This window comes from Euphorbia lathyris, chromosome 7, assembly GCF_963576675.1.
Source record: "Euphorbia lathyris chromosome 7, ddEupLath1.1, whole genome shotgun sequence".
NCBI lineage: Eukaryota > Viridiplantae > Streptophyta > Magnoliopsida > Malpighiales > Euphorbiaceae > Euphorbia > Euphorbia lathyris.
The window spans coordinates 71,070,001-71,085,682 of NC_088916.1; the positions used below are offsets into that span (position 1 = coordinate 71,070,001).

The following is a 15,682-nucleotide window of genomic DNA, read 5'->3' on the forward strand; positions in this document are numbered from 1 at the left end:
ATCACTGATCGTTTATAGAAAAAAACTTCTAATTTATAATTATTCAGTTTAAAATTAGTAGATAATTATTTAAATATTATATGAAAATATTAAAATTCAAAGTCAATGAAAAAAATACTCAAACAAATAATTTAAAGGGTTAATACACATATTTGCCCTTATGTTTTCGCGAAAAACAGATTTACCCTTAAATCAAATAAACCCACAAAACTATCCCTGAATTTTCCATAAACCTGCAATTATACCCTAATCTGACGGAGCTGCTAAACGGCGATGACATCAAACCTTCTTGTCTCCAAAAAAATTGGATGACGACAATCAAAATTCATTTGGTTTCTTATTGTTTTCTATTGCTATTGCTTTTGGATTAATTAGGAGGTTTAGACACCATTTTATTAGGTTGATTGAGCTTTTATGAAAATGAATTTTGACCAATCTGTTCTTCTAACTTGCTTTTAATCGAAATTGAATGTGCATATTTTTTTTCTATTTGTGATTGGTTGTTCTTTTCTGAAATTTTTCCGGAGATAAGAAGGTTTGATGTCATCGCCGTTTAGCAGCTCCGTCAGATTAGGGTATAATTGCAGGTTTATAGAAAATTCAGAGATAGTTTTGTGGGTTTATTTGATTTAAGGGCAAATCTGTTTTTTCGAGAAAACACAAAGGCAAATATGTGTATTAACCCTAATTTAAACTTTGTAAACATTTTTAACTTACAAAAACTAAGTATAAATATGCATATCCTTATGTGATAGTTAAATTATATATATAAATGAAAAAACTAGTAGAGATCATACTAAGGAAACAACACATCCAACTCTATCACTCTATTTTTAAGGAAAAATTGAGCATAAGGGATCCAAATGATTACTACCGACAAGAAAGTTATGCGCCATGGAAACAAGACTATCGACAACCCTATTCTGGTCACTATATATTGAGGACTTTTACCGAATAGTGTATCATCCTTAACCGTCTAACCTCTAGTCTCCTCCAAGACCTTCATTGACAGGAAAGAATCATACACATGACCAAACATCCCACATTCAAAAAAATATTATGAAGGCCTTCATATTCGATTCTATAAGTCTACCATCGGAGCCTGAATTTCGAGAGTAAAGGTTTTAAAAGATCTACCGCGTACACACACGAGCAAAATGACTTATCGCAACATCTAAGCTTGGTTCATCCACATGATGAACTTTACCAACATAACCCCCAACCTTTGAAAGAAGACTCTCACTACAATATTTAATTGGTAAGGTATAGGGAAACGAACCCAAGTGCGGAATTTTTACACAATAATAGAGGGATTAAAGTTTGGAACCCAAGATGTGATACCCAAATAATGGTTCACTATAATATAAGGTCCTTCCGAGATAATAAATTCGTAGTCATCATCATTAGTAAATTTGACAACGTAGTAAACATTTTCAAGATCAGTAATTTTAATGATACCCTTCTTTTTCTAAAGAGTCGTAAGATGTTAGGCTAAGTATTTGAAATATATTTTTCTCCTAAGAACCGTAATGACAAAAGAACATCTTCATTTGCCCAAAAGTGATCGTTTCTCATCAGCGTAATGTTTAATGGTAGGGCATTTTGGGTCCTTTTTATCTTCGTTACCAGTAACTGGTTCAGTCATGTATTCATCTAACGAGTCTGCTTCAAATTCAAATACATGGTTCATCGATTCATCCCCATTTTGTCCCGTTAGAGTATTTTTCCATAAAAAATTTCTACGAGCATGATATTTTAATAATGCAGTAGATGTCTGAGAAAAAACCTTCAAAAATGTCTTCCCCACCTTAATTCTTACTAAAACGGCCTAAATGAGAATCATCGCCTGGACAAGTAGTCGTCGCCCCTTTAGGGTTTCCACCTTCCAATTACCTATCGTTTTTTAAAAGAAAAACTTTAATTTAATTCATCTATTTTGATTAATATATTTTTAGGTTTGGCTTGAATTTCAAAAACTATTATAAAATACATGCATGAAATGAAAATTTTAATTTAATTCATCAATTTCGATTAATATATTTTTAGGTTTGATTTAAATTTTAATAGCTATTATAAAATAATATGCATATGATACATTAAAGGATCCCCACCAAAAGGTAAATATAGATTCTGTTTGGTAAATAACTGTTAGCCGATTACATTAGCTGTTAGATGATTACTTTTTTAGTTAGCTGATTTGACTAGTTGATTGTGTAAACTTGTTTGGTAAAACTTAGCTGATTGATAATAACTGTTTGCATAAAATGACAAATAAAGACATGATAAAGCCTTTATTTCGGGTTAAAAAAATAGTAATTAGGGGTAAAAATGTCATTCAAAAGAGATGAAACAATAAGTTCATTGAAAAATCTCACAAAACCAGTTTTTTTAAAATTAGTCTTTTGGATCCAATAAACGCTTTCAAACATCTCTTCACTAAACACCACTATTAGAGGTTTGACTAGTCAAAACCTCTAAAGTGGCTCAAACCTCTAATTTTAGAAAAAAAAAAACTTTTTTACCAAACATGTCTATATTAATGATACATATAGTTTTATTAAAAATAAGTAGGAATTGAAGCATTTCGGTCTTTTATCTATTAAGTTCAGTTTTATTTTTATATATTTTTTTAACATTTTGTTAATTTTGGTCGGTTTGATTTTTTATGATAAAATTATCTAATTAACCAAACCGGTCGAAATAATTTATAATTACATATTAGATTTTTAATTATAAATTAATATTATTATTAATAATATTAATTTATAATTTCCATTCTTGCGCACAGGCCCGTCAAAAGAAGAATTGCATCAGTCAATTAATTGATGAAAATGGTAGCAGCATAACAATACAGCAGGAATTATGCGATCACATCCAATTACACTTTCAGAACATTTATTCTCCTTCAAACATTACAGATTCGGTGGATTTAAATGTGCTGGATGTTTTAATGACGGAGGAGATGAATCGAAATTTGGCTAGACCATTCCTTGAAGCTGAGTTCAAGGAGGCGTTGTTTCAGATGTTTCCTGATAAATCCCCGGGTCCCGATGGCCTCAACCCAGGGTTCTATCAACACTTATGGTCTACAATTGGCGAGGATGTGGTCAAAGCGTGTAAGAGCTGGCTCGACAAATGTGAATTTCTGGATGGTTTAAACACTACAACTGTAATTTTAATTCCAAAAGGCGATAATCCATTGAAAATCGGGGATTTCAGACCGATTTCATTATGCAACGTTATTTACAAGGTGTTAGCAAAAGTACTGGCTAACAGACTAAAGAAGATCCTCCCTTATATAATCAGCGAGAGTCAGACGACTTTTGTCCCTGGGCGATCTATTACTGATTGTGTACAGGTGGCTTTTGAATCTTTACACCACATGAAGAGGAATCAAAGAGGGCAGAAAGGTAATGTGGCTCTTAAAATTGACATTAGCAAAGCCTATGATAGAGTTGATTGGAGATTCCTCGAAGCGGTTTTAATTAGAATGGGATTCCAACCCACATGGGTTGAATGGATTAAACTCTGTGTTACATCGATAAAATACCACATTGCTGTAAATGGGGATCTGGTGGGTCCTATCTCCCCGGGTAGAGGTTTGAGGCAAGGGGATCCATTGTCTCCTTATCTATTCATCTTGTGTGCAGAAGTTTTATCGAAACTCTTATCTAGAGCCGAAGCCGATAATTTGATCACAGGCTGTAAAATTCATCGCAGAGCACCATCGGTATCACATCTGTTCTTCGCTGATGATAGCTTTTTATTTTTTTGGGCCACTGTAGATGAAGCAGAGGTGATTGCAGACATTCTTGCCCGGTATGAAGAAGCTTCTGGTCAAGCTATCAATTTTAACAAGTCTGGTATTTTCTTTAGCCCTAATGTGTATAATGATGTCAGTCAACACATAAAGTTGCTGCTTGGTGTTTCGAAACCTCTGGATACTGGAAGGTATCCGGGCCTCCCCTCTCTTATTGGGAGGTCCAAAAGGAATGTTTTTAGTTTTCTGCTTGACAGGTTAAGGAAAAGATTAAGTAGTTGGAGATTCAGGTTCTTTTCAGGAGCAGGGAAGGAAGTCCTTATCAAAGCTGTTGCTCAAGCCCTTCCAACCTTCTGCATGAGTACTTTCCTGCTACCATTATCTATATGTGATGAATTGCAGAAAATGATGAACTCATTCTGGTGGGGTATGAAACCGAACGGCAAACGGAATATCCATTGGTTTGATTGGTCGAAAATGTGCCTTAACAAAAGTCAAGGGGGAATGGGTTTCCGTGATCTACACTTATTCAATTTAGCCCTTTTAGGAAAACAAGGTTGGAAACTGGTTTCAGCGCCAAACTCATTGGTAAGTAAGATTTTCAAAGCAAGATATTTTCAGAACAGTACTTTCCTTTCTTCAAATTTGGGTAATAATCCTAGTATGATTTGGAGGGGTATTTGGAGCTCGATCCCGGTTTTAAAACTCGGGTTAAAATGGAGGGTGGGGAATGGTAAGACAATCCGAATTTTAGAAGATCATTGGATTGAGGTTGACGGCCAGCCGAGAGGCATTATGAGTGCTGATTGTTTAGAGATGAATGCTAGAGTGAAGGACTTATTCATGGATGGCTTTAAAATCTGGGATAGGGGTAAAGTGGAATCTCAATTCCAGGAAGTGGAAGCTGCTGCAATTCTAAAGGTGATATTACCGTATAGGGAGATGGAGGATAGAATGATATGGATTCATACTAAAAATGGAATTTACACCCCAAAATCAGGATATAAGGCACTCGAATCTTCGCGTGTAAATGTCGTTGATTCTATGGGATGGAGGAGAGTCTGGCAGTTAAATTTACCTCCGAATATGAAGCACTTTTTATGGAAGTTTTGTGCGGGCTGTTTACCTCTAAGACATACGCTTCAGGCAAGAAGAATGGCTATTCAAATGGAGTGTTGTCTATGTCTGACTGATATCGAACACAACTGTTACTTATTTGCAGATTGCCCATTCGCAGTTAGCTGCTGGGATAAGGCTCGTGTTACTGCTCCGATTGGTCTTCATGACACTGTTGCAGATTGGTTCTTCGAGCAATGTGAATCAGCATCTGATACTAATCTTATTAAAACTATGCTGGGTTTTTATACGATCTGGCAGCAACATAACGCACTGATGTGGAAGGGAGTGGTGCAGCAGCCTGCTGTATGCTGGACGCGCTGTCTGGGATTTTATGAGGAGTGGAAATCGCACAATCTGCAGGTCCAATCAACTATCGATGCAACTGTTCGTCCCCAAATTCAGTGGATCCCGCCGCCTGCTGGTCATCTGAAATGCAACACGGATGCTGCTGTCTTCAAAGAGCAACAGTCGGGTGGCCTGGGATGTGTAGTTCGGGACAGCCAGGGTAAGGTAATTGTTGCCTGCAGCTCAAAGGTTATTGGTGTAACGGAACCTCGTGTTGTTGAAATTCTGGCAATCCGAAAAGCATTGGTTTTAGTAGCAAACGAGGGTTGGGAACGAGTTATATTCGAGTCGGATGCGCAAGGAGTGGTCTCTAGTATTCTGAACAACATTGAAGATCTTTCTGACTATGGTTGCATAATACATGATTGTAGGGATATTTTGAGTTCTAGACCAGGTTATTCCGTCTTATTTATACCGCGGTTAGCGAACACAGCTGCTCATGCGATGGAAAGACAATCTGGTTCCTTAGCTAACGATTACATTTCTTTTTCTGAACCGAGTTGGATCGGTGATGCCATTATAAGAGACATGTTTTGTGATGTTTAATAAAGCTTATCTCAGTTTCAAAAAAAATAAATAAATTAATATTGTTATTAATAAAATGATTAAATATATAAGTGGTAAGGGTTTTTCATTTTAACAAATTTATTTAGAAAGTTTATATATAAGTTTCATGAATATATATAAAAAAATTGTTATGTATTAAAAAAATCAAAATTAAAATAAACAGTACTATCTCCGTTTCATATTACATGTCTTTGTAAAAATTTATTTTTATTTTATATTACATGTCATTTTCATATAATCAACACATGTTAAGTAAATTTTTTTCTGTTATAAAAATTGAATTTACGTAAAATAATTAGATAATAGATTTATTATAAAATAAATAAATAATAAAATTAATAAATAAAAGCCAACAAAGTTATTTTCTATTTCTATAGAAAAAAACAATATTATTAAAACAAACGCACATAAACACTAAGAGCTCGTTTGGTTCGCGGAATAGAGGGAGAATAGAATAGCCTATTCCTAAAGAATAGCTATTCCCACCTTTGGTTGATTTTTTTTTATGGAATAGCTATTCCATGGAATCCCTATTCCTTGATTTCATGGAATAGATATTCTTCAATTTAGGTTAGGAATAGCCTATTCCTAATATTATATTTTTGTAATTTATAAAATTATCCTCCATTAAATCCTCAATCTTCTCTCTAATCACTTTCCCAAATCTTATAAATTTTGGTCAATCCATAATTTATATCATATAAAACGTGAAAAATGGAAAAATGACAAAAACGTTAAAAAATGTAAAAATACGAAAAATATGAAACACGAAAAATGTGAAAATGTTACAAACACGAGAATATGCAAAAAATAAAAAACGCGAAAAACATGAAAACGTGAACAAATGCGAAAAACACGAAGACGCAAAAAAAAGAAGCAAACACACGAAAAACACAAAATAGAAATAGCGCGAAAAAGTGACAAAACACGAAATATTAAAAAACGTGAAAAATAAAAACACGAAAATGCGAAAAAATACGAAAAATGCTAAAACACAAAAACGTGACAATATGTGAAAAACATGAAAATGTGAAAAACGCAAACAAAACACGAAAAACGTTAAAAACACAAAAATATGAAAAAATACGAAAAACATGGAAAAACGTGAATAACACGAAAAAGTAACAAAATACGAAAAATACAAAAACGCGAAAAAAAACAAAAAGGGGAAAAATCAAAAACCTAAAACGTGAAAAATCGAAAAATGCAAAATAAAACACAATAACATGACAAAACGTGAAAAATACGAAAACGTGAACAAACAGAGAAAACAAGAAAACTTGGAAAACACGAAAAAACATAAAAAAACGTTATAAACGCATTTTTCGTGTTTTTAACACTTTTTCATGTTTTCGTGTTTTTCGGTTTTTTCGCGTTTTTCATTTTTTTTTCACATTTTCGTGTTTTCCACTTTTTTCATGTTTTTGTGTTTTTTACGGTTTGCACATTTTTTGTGTTTTTTCATATTTTGCGTGTGTTTTTTTTTGTGTTAACACGTTTATATGTTTTCGCGTTTTCACCCTTTTCCACTTTTATCTCATTTTTTTCTTTTGTTTTTGTGTTTTTAATGTTTTTTTTGCGCTTTTATATTTTGTTTTTTTACCTCTCTTTTTTCGTGCTTTTACAATTTTTCCGTTTTCATGTTCTTATTGTTTTTTCGTTTTTAATGTATTTTTCGTGTTTTTTTCGTCTTTCGTGTTTCCCATTTTTCTATTTTTTATATATTTTTTAAAATAATATATATTAAATATTTGAACAATTTATAGTAAAAAATTAAAATTTTAAAAGAAATAAGAAATTACATTTGAGGATAATATTATCTTTTTAATAAAAAAATTATATATTCCGTTCTACCTTATTCCACCAACCAAACATAGAAATACTAATTCCTAAAAATTTCTATTAAATTCTTTACTATTCTATTCTTTTAGAATAACCATTCTATTCTATTCTATTCCGCGAACCAAAGGTAGATTCACCAATATCAAAGACCAGCCGACAGCTACTCATTTTTAACCTTACACATAAGTCTTTCGGTTAGCGGTTATCTATTTGCAACCCAAAAAATCAACACGAGTTTTTTCCTTTTGAAATTCAGGCGAATAATACTCCAAGTTTAACCGTTTAATTTCTTCAAAAATCTCCAAAAGTTCTTCAGTCTCTGCTCAACAAGAAGCTATGGCCTCTGCCATCATCACCACTCTCTCCTCCATTGTTCTTCCGAGTCGACTCGGACGCTCTATTTCCAAAAATCTTTTATTCAAGCCGCAGTGTACACCTATCTTTAAACGCGGGAGTTTCGCGGTAAAAATTCGCGCTTCTTCTACTGCCTTCGTCCAAACTAAGCCAGAGGTTTGCCTAATTACTTTTCTTTCTGTTCATCATTTTCTTCTTTATTGAAATTATTCGCGGATATTATCAATAATTATTTTGTTCAGGAACCTGTGGTGGTTGAAGAAGAGGCCAGCAGCAGCAAAAACGATATTTTAGCTTGTCCTATATGTTACGAGCCCTTGTCTGCGATAGGTGATCGCATTTTGTCTGTGTAAGTTATAATTACCTAATCCTGAGATAGCAGTGGGACTAAAAGAGAACTGAGTTTTTTTTTTCTTGGTTAATTTTTGCGATTGTTGCAGGGATTCTACTCGGTCTAGTAGTTTTGAATGCGGCAGTTGTAAGAAGACTTACTCTGGGAAGGAATCGCATCTTGAATTGACTGTGGCTAGTGGTGATAGTAAATATGAAGATTCTATGCCCTTGGCTACAGAATTTTTCAGGTCTGGCAATTGTATTACTTCAAATTTGCCTGTATTGTGGCTTAAGATAGCTTTCCTGCACATTCTCTTTTAGAATTTGATGGTAATAGGCCTAGAAGAGATTGGTGAGAATATAGATGTATAGTGGACTCAGCCTTGCCAAATACCTTTAGTAGAAAAGTGTGAAATGGTGTGATTAGAAAAGTGTTTTGAGGTGGTTTAGTGAATCTGAACTTCACTAGAAATTTCGTATGGAAATATAGACTAGTTCTCTTCTTACATTCTTGTGCACAATAAACAATCTAGTTAACGAGTGTGAAAAAATGGTTGAGAAAACATGCCATGGCTGAACCTTGGGATGGAGCTTTTTTCTTTTTGGGTTTACAGCATAGACACATGTTGAAACTTGGTTACACTTTGTTCTTTATAGATTCATACTGAACTTACATGTATTTATGATTTCTCTAGGTCACTTCTTCTGATTGAGCTATCATGTTCAATCAATGATTCAATAGGAAACACTCTTAATACTGAATCTATGTTTTGTTTTACATGACCCTTGGATCAGGACTCCATTGATTTCATTTCTTTATGAGAGAGGTTGGCGACAAAATTTTGTATGGGGTGGCTTCCCTGGCCCAGAAAAAGAGGTTATGAGACAGTTTATTTATCAAAAGTTTTTTTTTATACCGCAATTTTGTTTTTACATCTCCTATGTCCCTCAATTTGTGTTTGTATAGAGAAACACAAATCATGCATAATGTAGTTATAAATCAGTTTGCTATCTAATAATCAATATTTAGAGTAGTAGGTTAATGAATCAATGATAATTCTTTGGCAGGTAATGTAGTGGCATGGCCAGATGTTGTCTATAACTTGTATAAATTTATATTGATGTTATCGGGAAGCAACTAGTCCATTGTTGTTGATGTTGTTGCTGTCTTGTGACTGAGAGGTCACGGGTTCGAGTCTTAGGAGCGGCCTCTTGCCAAAATATTGGCAGGGAAAGGCTTGCCCCCAGTACACCCTTGTGGTGGGACACCTCCCCGGACCCTCGCTTAAGCGGGGACGCGTAATGCTCCGGGCCGCCCTTTATAGTTGAAGGAAGAATTTTTCTTGAATAGTTGCATAAAAATGCAAAATGGCTCTTATTACCAATGTTAAAAATCAATTTCTAGGATGACAATGACCTAGCTCTTGTCAGTTGTATAGAAAAGAAAACAGATGGACCATTCATCCTTGAAGCCAATAATCAATTTCAAGCAACAACCTCATCTAGCTCTTGTAATACAGCGACCCTATTTGAAATGTTAAATTATGCCATATGTATCTGTTAGTCAGGTATTTTATGTAGCACATTTGAGAAATGGTCTAGTTTTTGCTAATTCAAGTTCTTACTGTTTATGTTCCCTAATGTGGTAAAGGCACTAAAAATGCAACAATTTGGCTTGCAGTTTGAATTGACGAAGGAGTACATGAAACCAGTTTTAGGTGGAAATATTATTGATGCTAGTTGTGGAAGTGGATTATTTTCAAGGCTTTTTGCCAAAAGTGGATTATTTTCTCTTGTTGTTGCATTGGACTACTCAGAAAACATGCTAAAGCAGTGCTATGACTTCATCAAGCAGGAGGAAAACTTCCCCAAAGAGTAAGATCAAAATACTTTGATGAAAATGAAGTCAATGTTGTAAGCAATCCTCTTTCCACAACCTAAACTGATTGAACCACAGCCTGTGCTGAAGTAGTGGTCCTTTCACATGAAGTGAAATTTGTGTCCCTACCTAGGCACCCTAGCCACAAAAATTTGTGGACACGGTATTTCTTTATTTTAATTGGACTGTTAAGCTCATTACAGTAGGTAGGTGAAACGTTTGGATGATATTACCTGCAACTGTTGGGATATATGTTTATCTCCTTTAAGGTTTAAAAAAGTAATTCTGATGGAGTTTAATTTCTTTAGGAAATTAATATTGGTCAGAGCTGATATCTCTAGACTTCCTTTTGTTTCTGGTTCTGTTGATGCCGTGCATGCTGGTGCTGCTATACACTGTTGGCCTTCGCCACCAGCAGCTGTAAGCATTTCATTTTTAATACTTTGGTAACTTAAACTAATTGTTGTGCTAGCTTGAGATTGCATCATTGCCGGTCATGACTTGCCCCATTAGTTGAAATTACTTTGAAAGGCATGTAAAGTTCACACCATAGGGACTGGTAGGAAATGCGCAAGTTCACATCTGAAAGCATCAAGCACTTTCAAGTTCATGCTCCGCAGATTTGATGATATTCTGTTATCATTCACCACTTCCGAAGATTCTTGATCTTGTCTTTTTAGAGGACAAGATATTCAACTTTGTTCCGCTTTAATAAAAGCATTGAAACATGTCTTACTCTCTTCGTTGTTGCCGTTGCTTTTTCTGATTTTTTTTTTGTGGGTATATAATGTTCAACATTTTGAAGAACTTGATGCACATCTTCATGCATCAACTCATGTACCCTTATGCTTGAACTTTACTTTGTCTATTTACATTCTTCAACACAAAATCTTCAGTCAAACTAATAGGTAATTTCAGTCAGAAAATCTTCCTAGTATGTTCAGATGAAATTCACTCTACATATATGCATTCTTCATCCTTGGAAAAAAATGGAGAACTCCTCCAACTTATTTGTGGAAGGCTTTTTGTTAACATACATGAGAACAATTGTGTTTTCTTTTTGGAAGCAGCAGACATAAATGAGAATGATACACTCTCCTTATTTGTATGTAAAGCTGGATTGGAGAAGACAAGATATATCTTAGAGAAGAGCACTTTGAAGAATTCAATTTCTAGGTCTTAGAGAAGCATCTCTTGAGTTGTAGATTGTGTGCTTTTACATCGCTAGCATGCTTTCTAAGATCTCAATCATCACTTTCAATTCACTTTTATGTCTTATTTGTTTGCTATGGCTCTGTAGGTAGCTGAAATAAGTCGAGTTCTGAGACCTGGAGGTGTGTTCGTTGGTACCACTTTCATACTTGATTGGCCTTTTGGATATGTCCCGCTTTTGGGGCCTTTTCGCCAGGTACATGATATTTCTGTTCTTTCAGTCAATTGAATTCATCCTTTTCATCATACTCTTGCTTTGAGATCATTATTGGTTCACATGCCTTCTTTGACAAAAGAAACAACTGCATCCTTGCTTAATAAAGAAGAACGAAATAACACGAGAACTACTATAAACTCGATTTGTATCCTAAAGGGCTTCATTTCAATTGTTAACTATGTGAAAAGTTCATTTCAGCTAGGGATGTAAATGGGGATAGGGTCCGTATGCGAATATTTCGAGGAATCCCCATCACTGCTTTTCAGGGATTTTTTTATTTTATTTTAAATAATAATTAAAAATTAATTTTTTATGACATAAAACATCAAATTAATAAAAGATAACTATAATAATTCAACATTTTCATTAAATATGAATAATATGTATAATTTTTTTAATTAGAGTATAATTATATTTACTAAGTATAAAATTAATATTAATAGTTGAAGAATATGTATATAACTTTATTAATAATTTTGAGGGATCTCCATGGAGTCAGGGATGGGGTTCTCTTGGTGCGGGGAGGGCATTTCCCATCCATGTCCCCGTTCCAACTGGCGTGGAACTTTTTCGGGGATGCTCCATTCCCGTCAAGGGATCCCTGTCCATTGACAACCCTAATTTCAGCATCCTCTTTTGCAAGTATGTCAAGTTTAGCCAATAAGCTTGGTCTGAAAGAGTTTAATTTCAGGGAACATGAAGTTGTTTTCTATGGATAGTGCTAAATGTTACACATGATTGCAGAATATGATGCAATTATCAGGCAGTCAACTCTTCTTAAATGAACGTGAACTAGAAGATATCTGCAGAGCCTGTGGACTAGTTGGATTCACTGCTACAAGGAACAGGCAATTTATAATGTTTTCTGCTAGAAGGCCCAACTAAATAGCAATGCCGTGACACTTCCTCTCTTGTGGAATTTGCATCTGTCTACAAAGGTAAATTGATCTGCATGTAATATATAGCTCTTTTAATAGTTTGTATGTTTTGTCTAATAGGCATTTTCAGTACAGATATAGGGAAAGTATACTATGTAGATATGAAGTCATTACTCCACCTGAAATCAGTTTGAGATTTAGTCAAACACTGTTTAGATGGTATTAAAGTTTAATTCGTACAATAGAATTCAAACTTGAGATATCTAACTTAAGCGACTTGAGACCTCTCTAGGTGAATTAGTGAGAGAGTTTGCTTGATCTTTATTATTGATTGAACTTCAAAGTAATGAATTGATTTGGTAACTTCACTTCTTAATTTTAGAACATATGATAAAATAATTGGTCATAGTTGCTGGTTTGGGATTATCTTTCGAATTTTTGAAGTTTTGGGGTCGTCTGGTATATATTCCTTTTGTTAGTTATTGATTCGTTGAGATACTGGCGGTTTGGGACTTCTTGAACTGTCTGGGTATGCACTTGATATTAGGTGTCATTTAGATGTCTGGATTGAAATTTCCATTTTATTATTTGAATTCAGAACTTCAATTGGCTAGATCATATGAATTTCCCTGAGATATAGGTTTGAATTAAGATTAAGAACTGATGCCAATATTGAGTATAAAACTCTAGTATTCTGATAATTCTCATTAGGACTCATGGATGCTAATTTTTATAGCAAAGTTGTTCAGATTACTATATAGATGAGTTGGATGCCATTGGTAATGGTAATTACCTGGAGAATAAATTAGTTTATATATGTTTGTGTCAATTTCTCCGTTTTAGATTTGGTCATGATTTAGCTGAAATTCTATTAAAAAAAAAGGAATTGGTCATGGTTTCCTCCTATTAGGAGGATATTATGGCAAAAGATAAAATGTAATTGCGCCCACCGTGGGGCTCGAACCCACGACCACAAGGTTAAGAGCCTTGCGCTCTACCAACTGAGCTAGACGGGCTTATTACTGTGGACCAACAATAACCACAATCTTACCTCATGGACTGGCTATTTGAGATATAACTAATGTAGTAAGAGGCTTGAACTTCATTGTTTGTTGAAAAATTCTTGTCAAAGTAATGAATTGATTTGGTTAAACTTCATGACTTAATTTCAGAATGTAGGATTAAATAATTAATCGTAGTTGCTGGTTTGGGATTATCTTTTGAAATTTTGAAGTTTTGGGGTCTGGATACTGTCACTTTGGGATTTTTTGAACTGCACTTGATATTAGGTGTCATTTAGATGTCTGGATTGAAATTTCCATTTTATTATTTGAATTCAGAACTTCAGTCGGTTAGATCATATGAATTAAGATTATGGACTGATTCCATTAGAGTATAAACCTCAATATCTCCCTTTTATAATTGGTACTAGGAGAATGAGTTAGGCAAAAAGATAAAAATATACATGCGCCCACCGTGGGGCTCGAACCCACGACCACAAGGTTAAGAGCCTTGCGCTCTACCAACTGAGCTAGACGGGCTTATTACTGTGGAGCAACAATAACCACAATCTTACCTTATGGACTGGATATTTGAGATATAACTAATGTAGGCTAAGAGCATCGAACTTCATCTTTTGTTGAAAAATTCTATGAATTGATTTGGTAAACTTCATGGCTTAGTTTCAGAATGTATGATTAAATAATTAATCGTAGTTGCTGGGTTTGGGATTATCTTTTGAAATTTTGAAGTTTTGGTGTCTGGATACTGTCACTTTGGGACTTTTTGAACTGTCTGGGTATGCACTTGATATTAGGTGTCATTTAGATGTCTAGATTGAAATAAGGACTGATTCAAATATTGAGTATAAACCTCTATTATGCTGATAATTATCATTAGGACTCATGGATAGTTTTTGTGGCGAAGTTGTTTAGATTTGTTTTACACTTCATATGAATGTGTATGTTTTTGGACTAATTAATTTATTAGTCCCTATATTTTGACAAAACACACTGTTTAATCCCTATGTTTTAAAAAACACACGGCAAGGTCCCTAACCTTTTTCTCGGTGAACTGTTTTGTCCTTCCGTCTGTTTGTTAGATTTTTTACCGTTTATGAATTCGGAAATGACTAAATTACCCTTTACTATTTATCAGTCAAAAGCAATTCACACTTCTATGTTCTTCTCTCACAACTCGCACTCACAAAAAAAAAAATGAAGAAATGATTGAATCCCTAACCCATAATCGAATCACTCATGCTCACTCTTCCTGTTTGAATTGAAAGTAGAAATCGACTCAAATCTTCATGTTCGAATTGAATGTGGAAATCCTCTTACTCTCAATGGTGAGTTTAATTTCCTCCATATTCTCAACTCATGTTTACTGCCAACTGCTTCAGTGACGACGAAAGATGTTTCTGCTAATTTTGTTGTCGTAAATAATGAAGATAATGGTCTTATATATTTGAATCAAAATCTATTTAAAATAAAAATGTAATCTTCATGAGAGTCTAATAGCAGGGACTAAACAGTTCACCGAGAAAAACGTTAAGGACTAAACAGTTCATTGAGAAAAAGGTTAGGCATTGTACCGTGTGTTTTTTAAAATACAGAGAGTAAACGGTGTGTTTTGTCCTACTAATAAGTTAATTACCCATGTTTTTATCAGTTGTAGATAAGTTTGGATTGACTATTTGAGGAGTTCTTATATTAAGCATCAGGTCTTCTATGTCACTCGGAGGACCCCCAATTCACATTTGGACACGTGTAATGTGATCCCACATAATAATTAAAATAGTGAGACCTCTTATAATATGTGTGGGTCCATGTTACATGTGTCAAAATATGTATGGAAGCAGTTGCGTTCACATGGATCCTGATGACAACATAAATTTGGTCATTCACCGTTAGATTTAGGCAGATTAAATATAAGCTTTAGGATGTTTTGAATCTCCACTTTAGGATTTTAATTCGCTTAAATCTAACGTTGAATGATCAAATTTACGTGGTTATCAGGGTCCATGTGCCAACTGGATATGGAAGGTCCTCTATTTGACATGGAGAACCGGTGCTTCTAATAATTTGGCCTATTTGAGATATGTTGAAGTTGAACATTATTGTTAACGGTAATTAACTGTGAGAATAAATTAATTAATTCATTAAAAAGTAATCAGT

The 15,682-nt window shown here is 34.3% G+C and overlaps 1 protein-coding gene and 2 non-coding genes across 5 annotated transcripts; 1 reads left to right on the forward strand and 2 right to left on the reverse strand.

Annotated features, from left to right (window-relative positions):
* Nucleotides 1-7,850: 7,850 nt before the first annotated feature.
* On the forward strand, nt 7,851-15,659 carry LOC136201500 (uncharacterized methyltransferase At1g78140, chloroplastic). 3 transcript variants are annotated; one of them, XR_010673862.1, is made up of 9 exons: nt 7,851-8,143; nt 8,230-8,336; nt 8,428-8,568; nt 9,116-9,197; nt 10,002-10,195; nt 10,508-10,619; nt 11,500-11,607; nt 12,373-12,566; nt 15,524-15,659. XR_010673862.1 is itself a non-coding variant. In XM_065992180.1 (8 exons), the coding sequence occupies exons 1-8, from the start codon at nt 7,970-7,972 to the stop codon at nt 12,511-12,513; spliced, it is 1,059 nt and encodes a 352-aa protein (XP_065848252.1). In that variant the 5' UTR covers nt 7,852-7,969; the 3' UTR covers nt 12,514-12,874. The 3 variants fall into 3 exon arrangements, 1 of the variants encoding a protein (XP_065848252.1); XR_010673861.1 differs by lacking the exon at nt 15,524-15,659 and adding an exon at nt 12,642-12,874; XM_065992180.1 differs by lacking the exon at nt 15,524-15,659 and having other exon boundaries at nt 7,852-8,143; nt 12,373-12,874.
* On the reverse strand, nt 13,450-13,522 carry TRNAK-CUU (transfer RNA lysine (anticodon CUU)). The gene has a single exon. It is a non-coding gene; the product is annotated as a tRNA-Lys (tRNA).
* On the reverse strand, nt 13,975-14,047 carry TRNAK-CUU (transfer RNA lysine (anticodon CUU)). Its single transcript has one exon. It is a non-coding gene; the product is annotated as a tRNA-Lys (tRNA).
* Nucleotides 15,660-15,682: the final 23 nt, after the last annotated feature.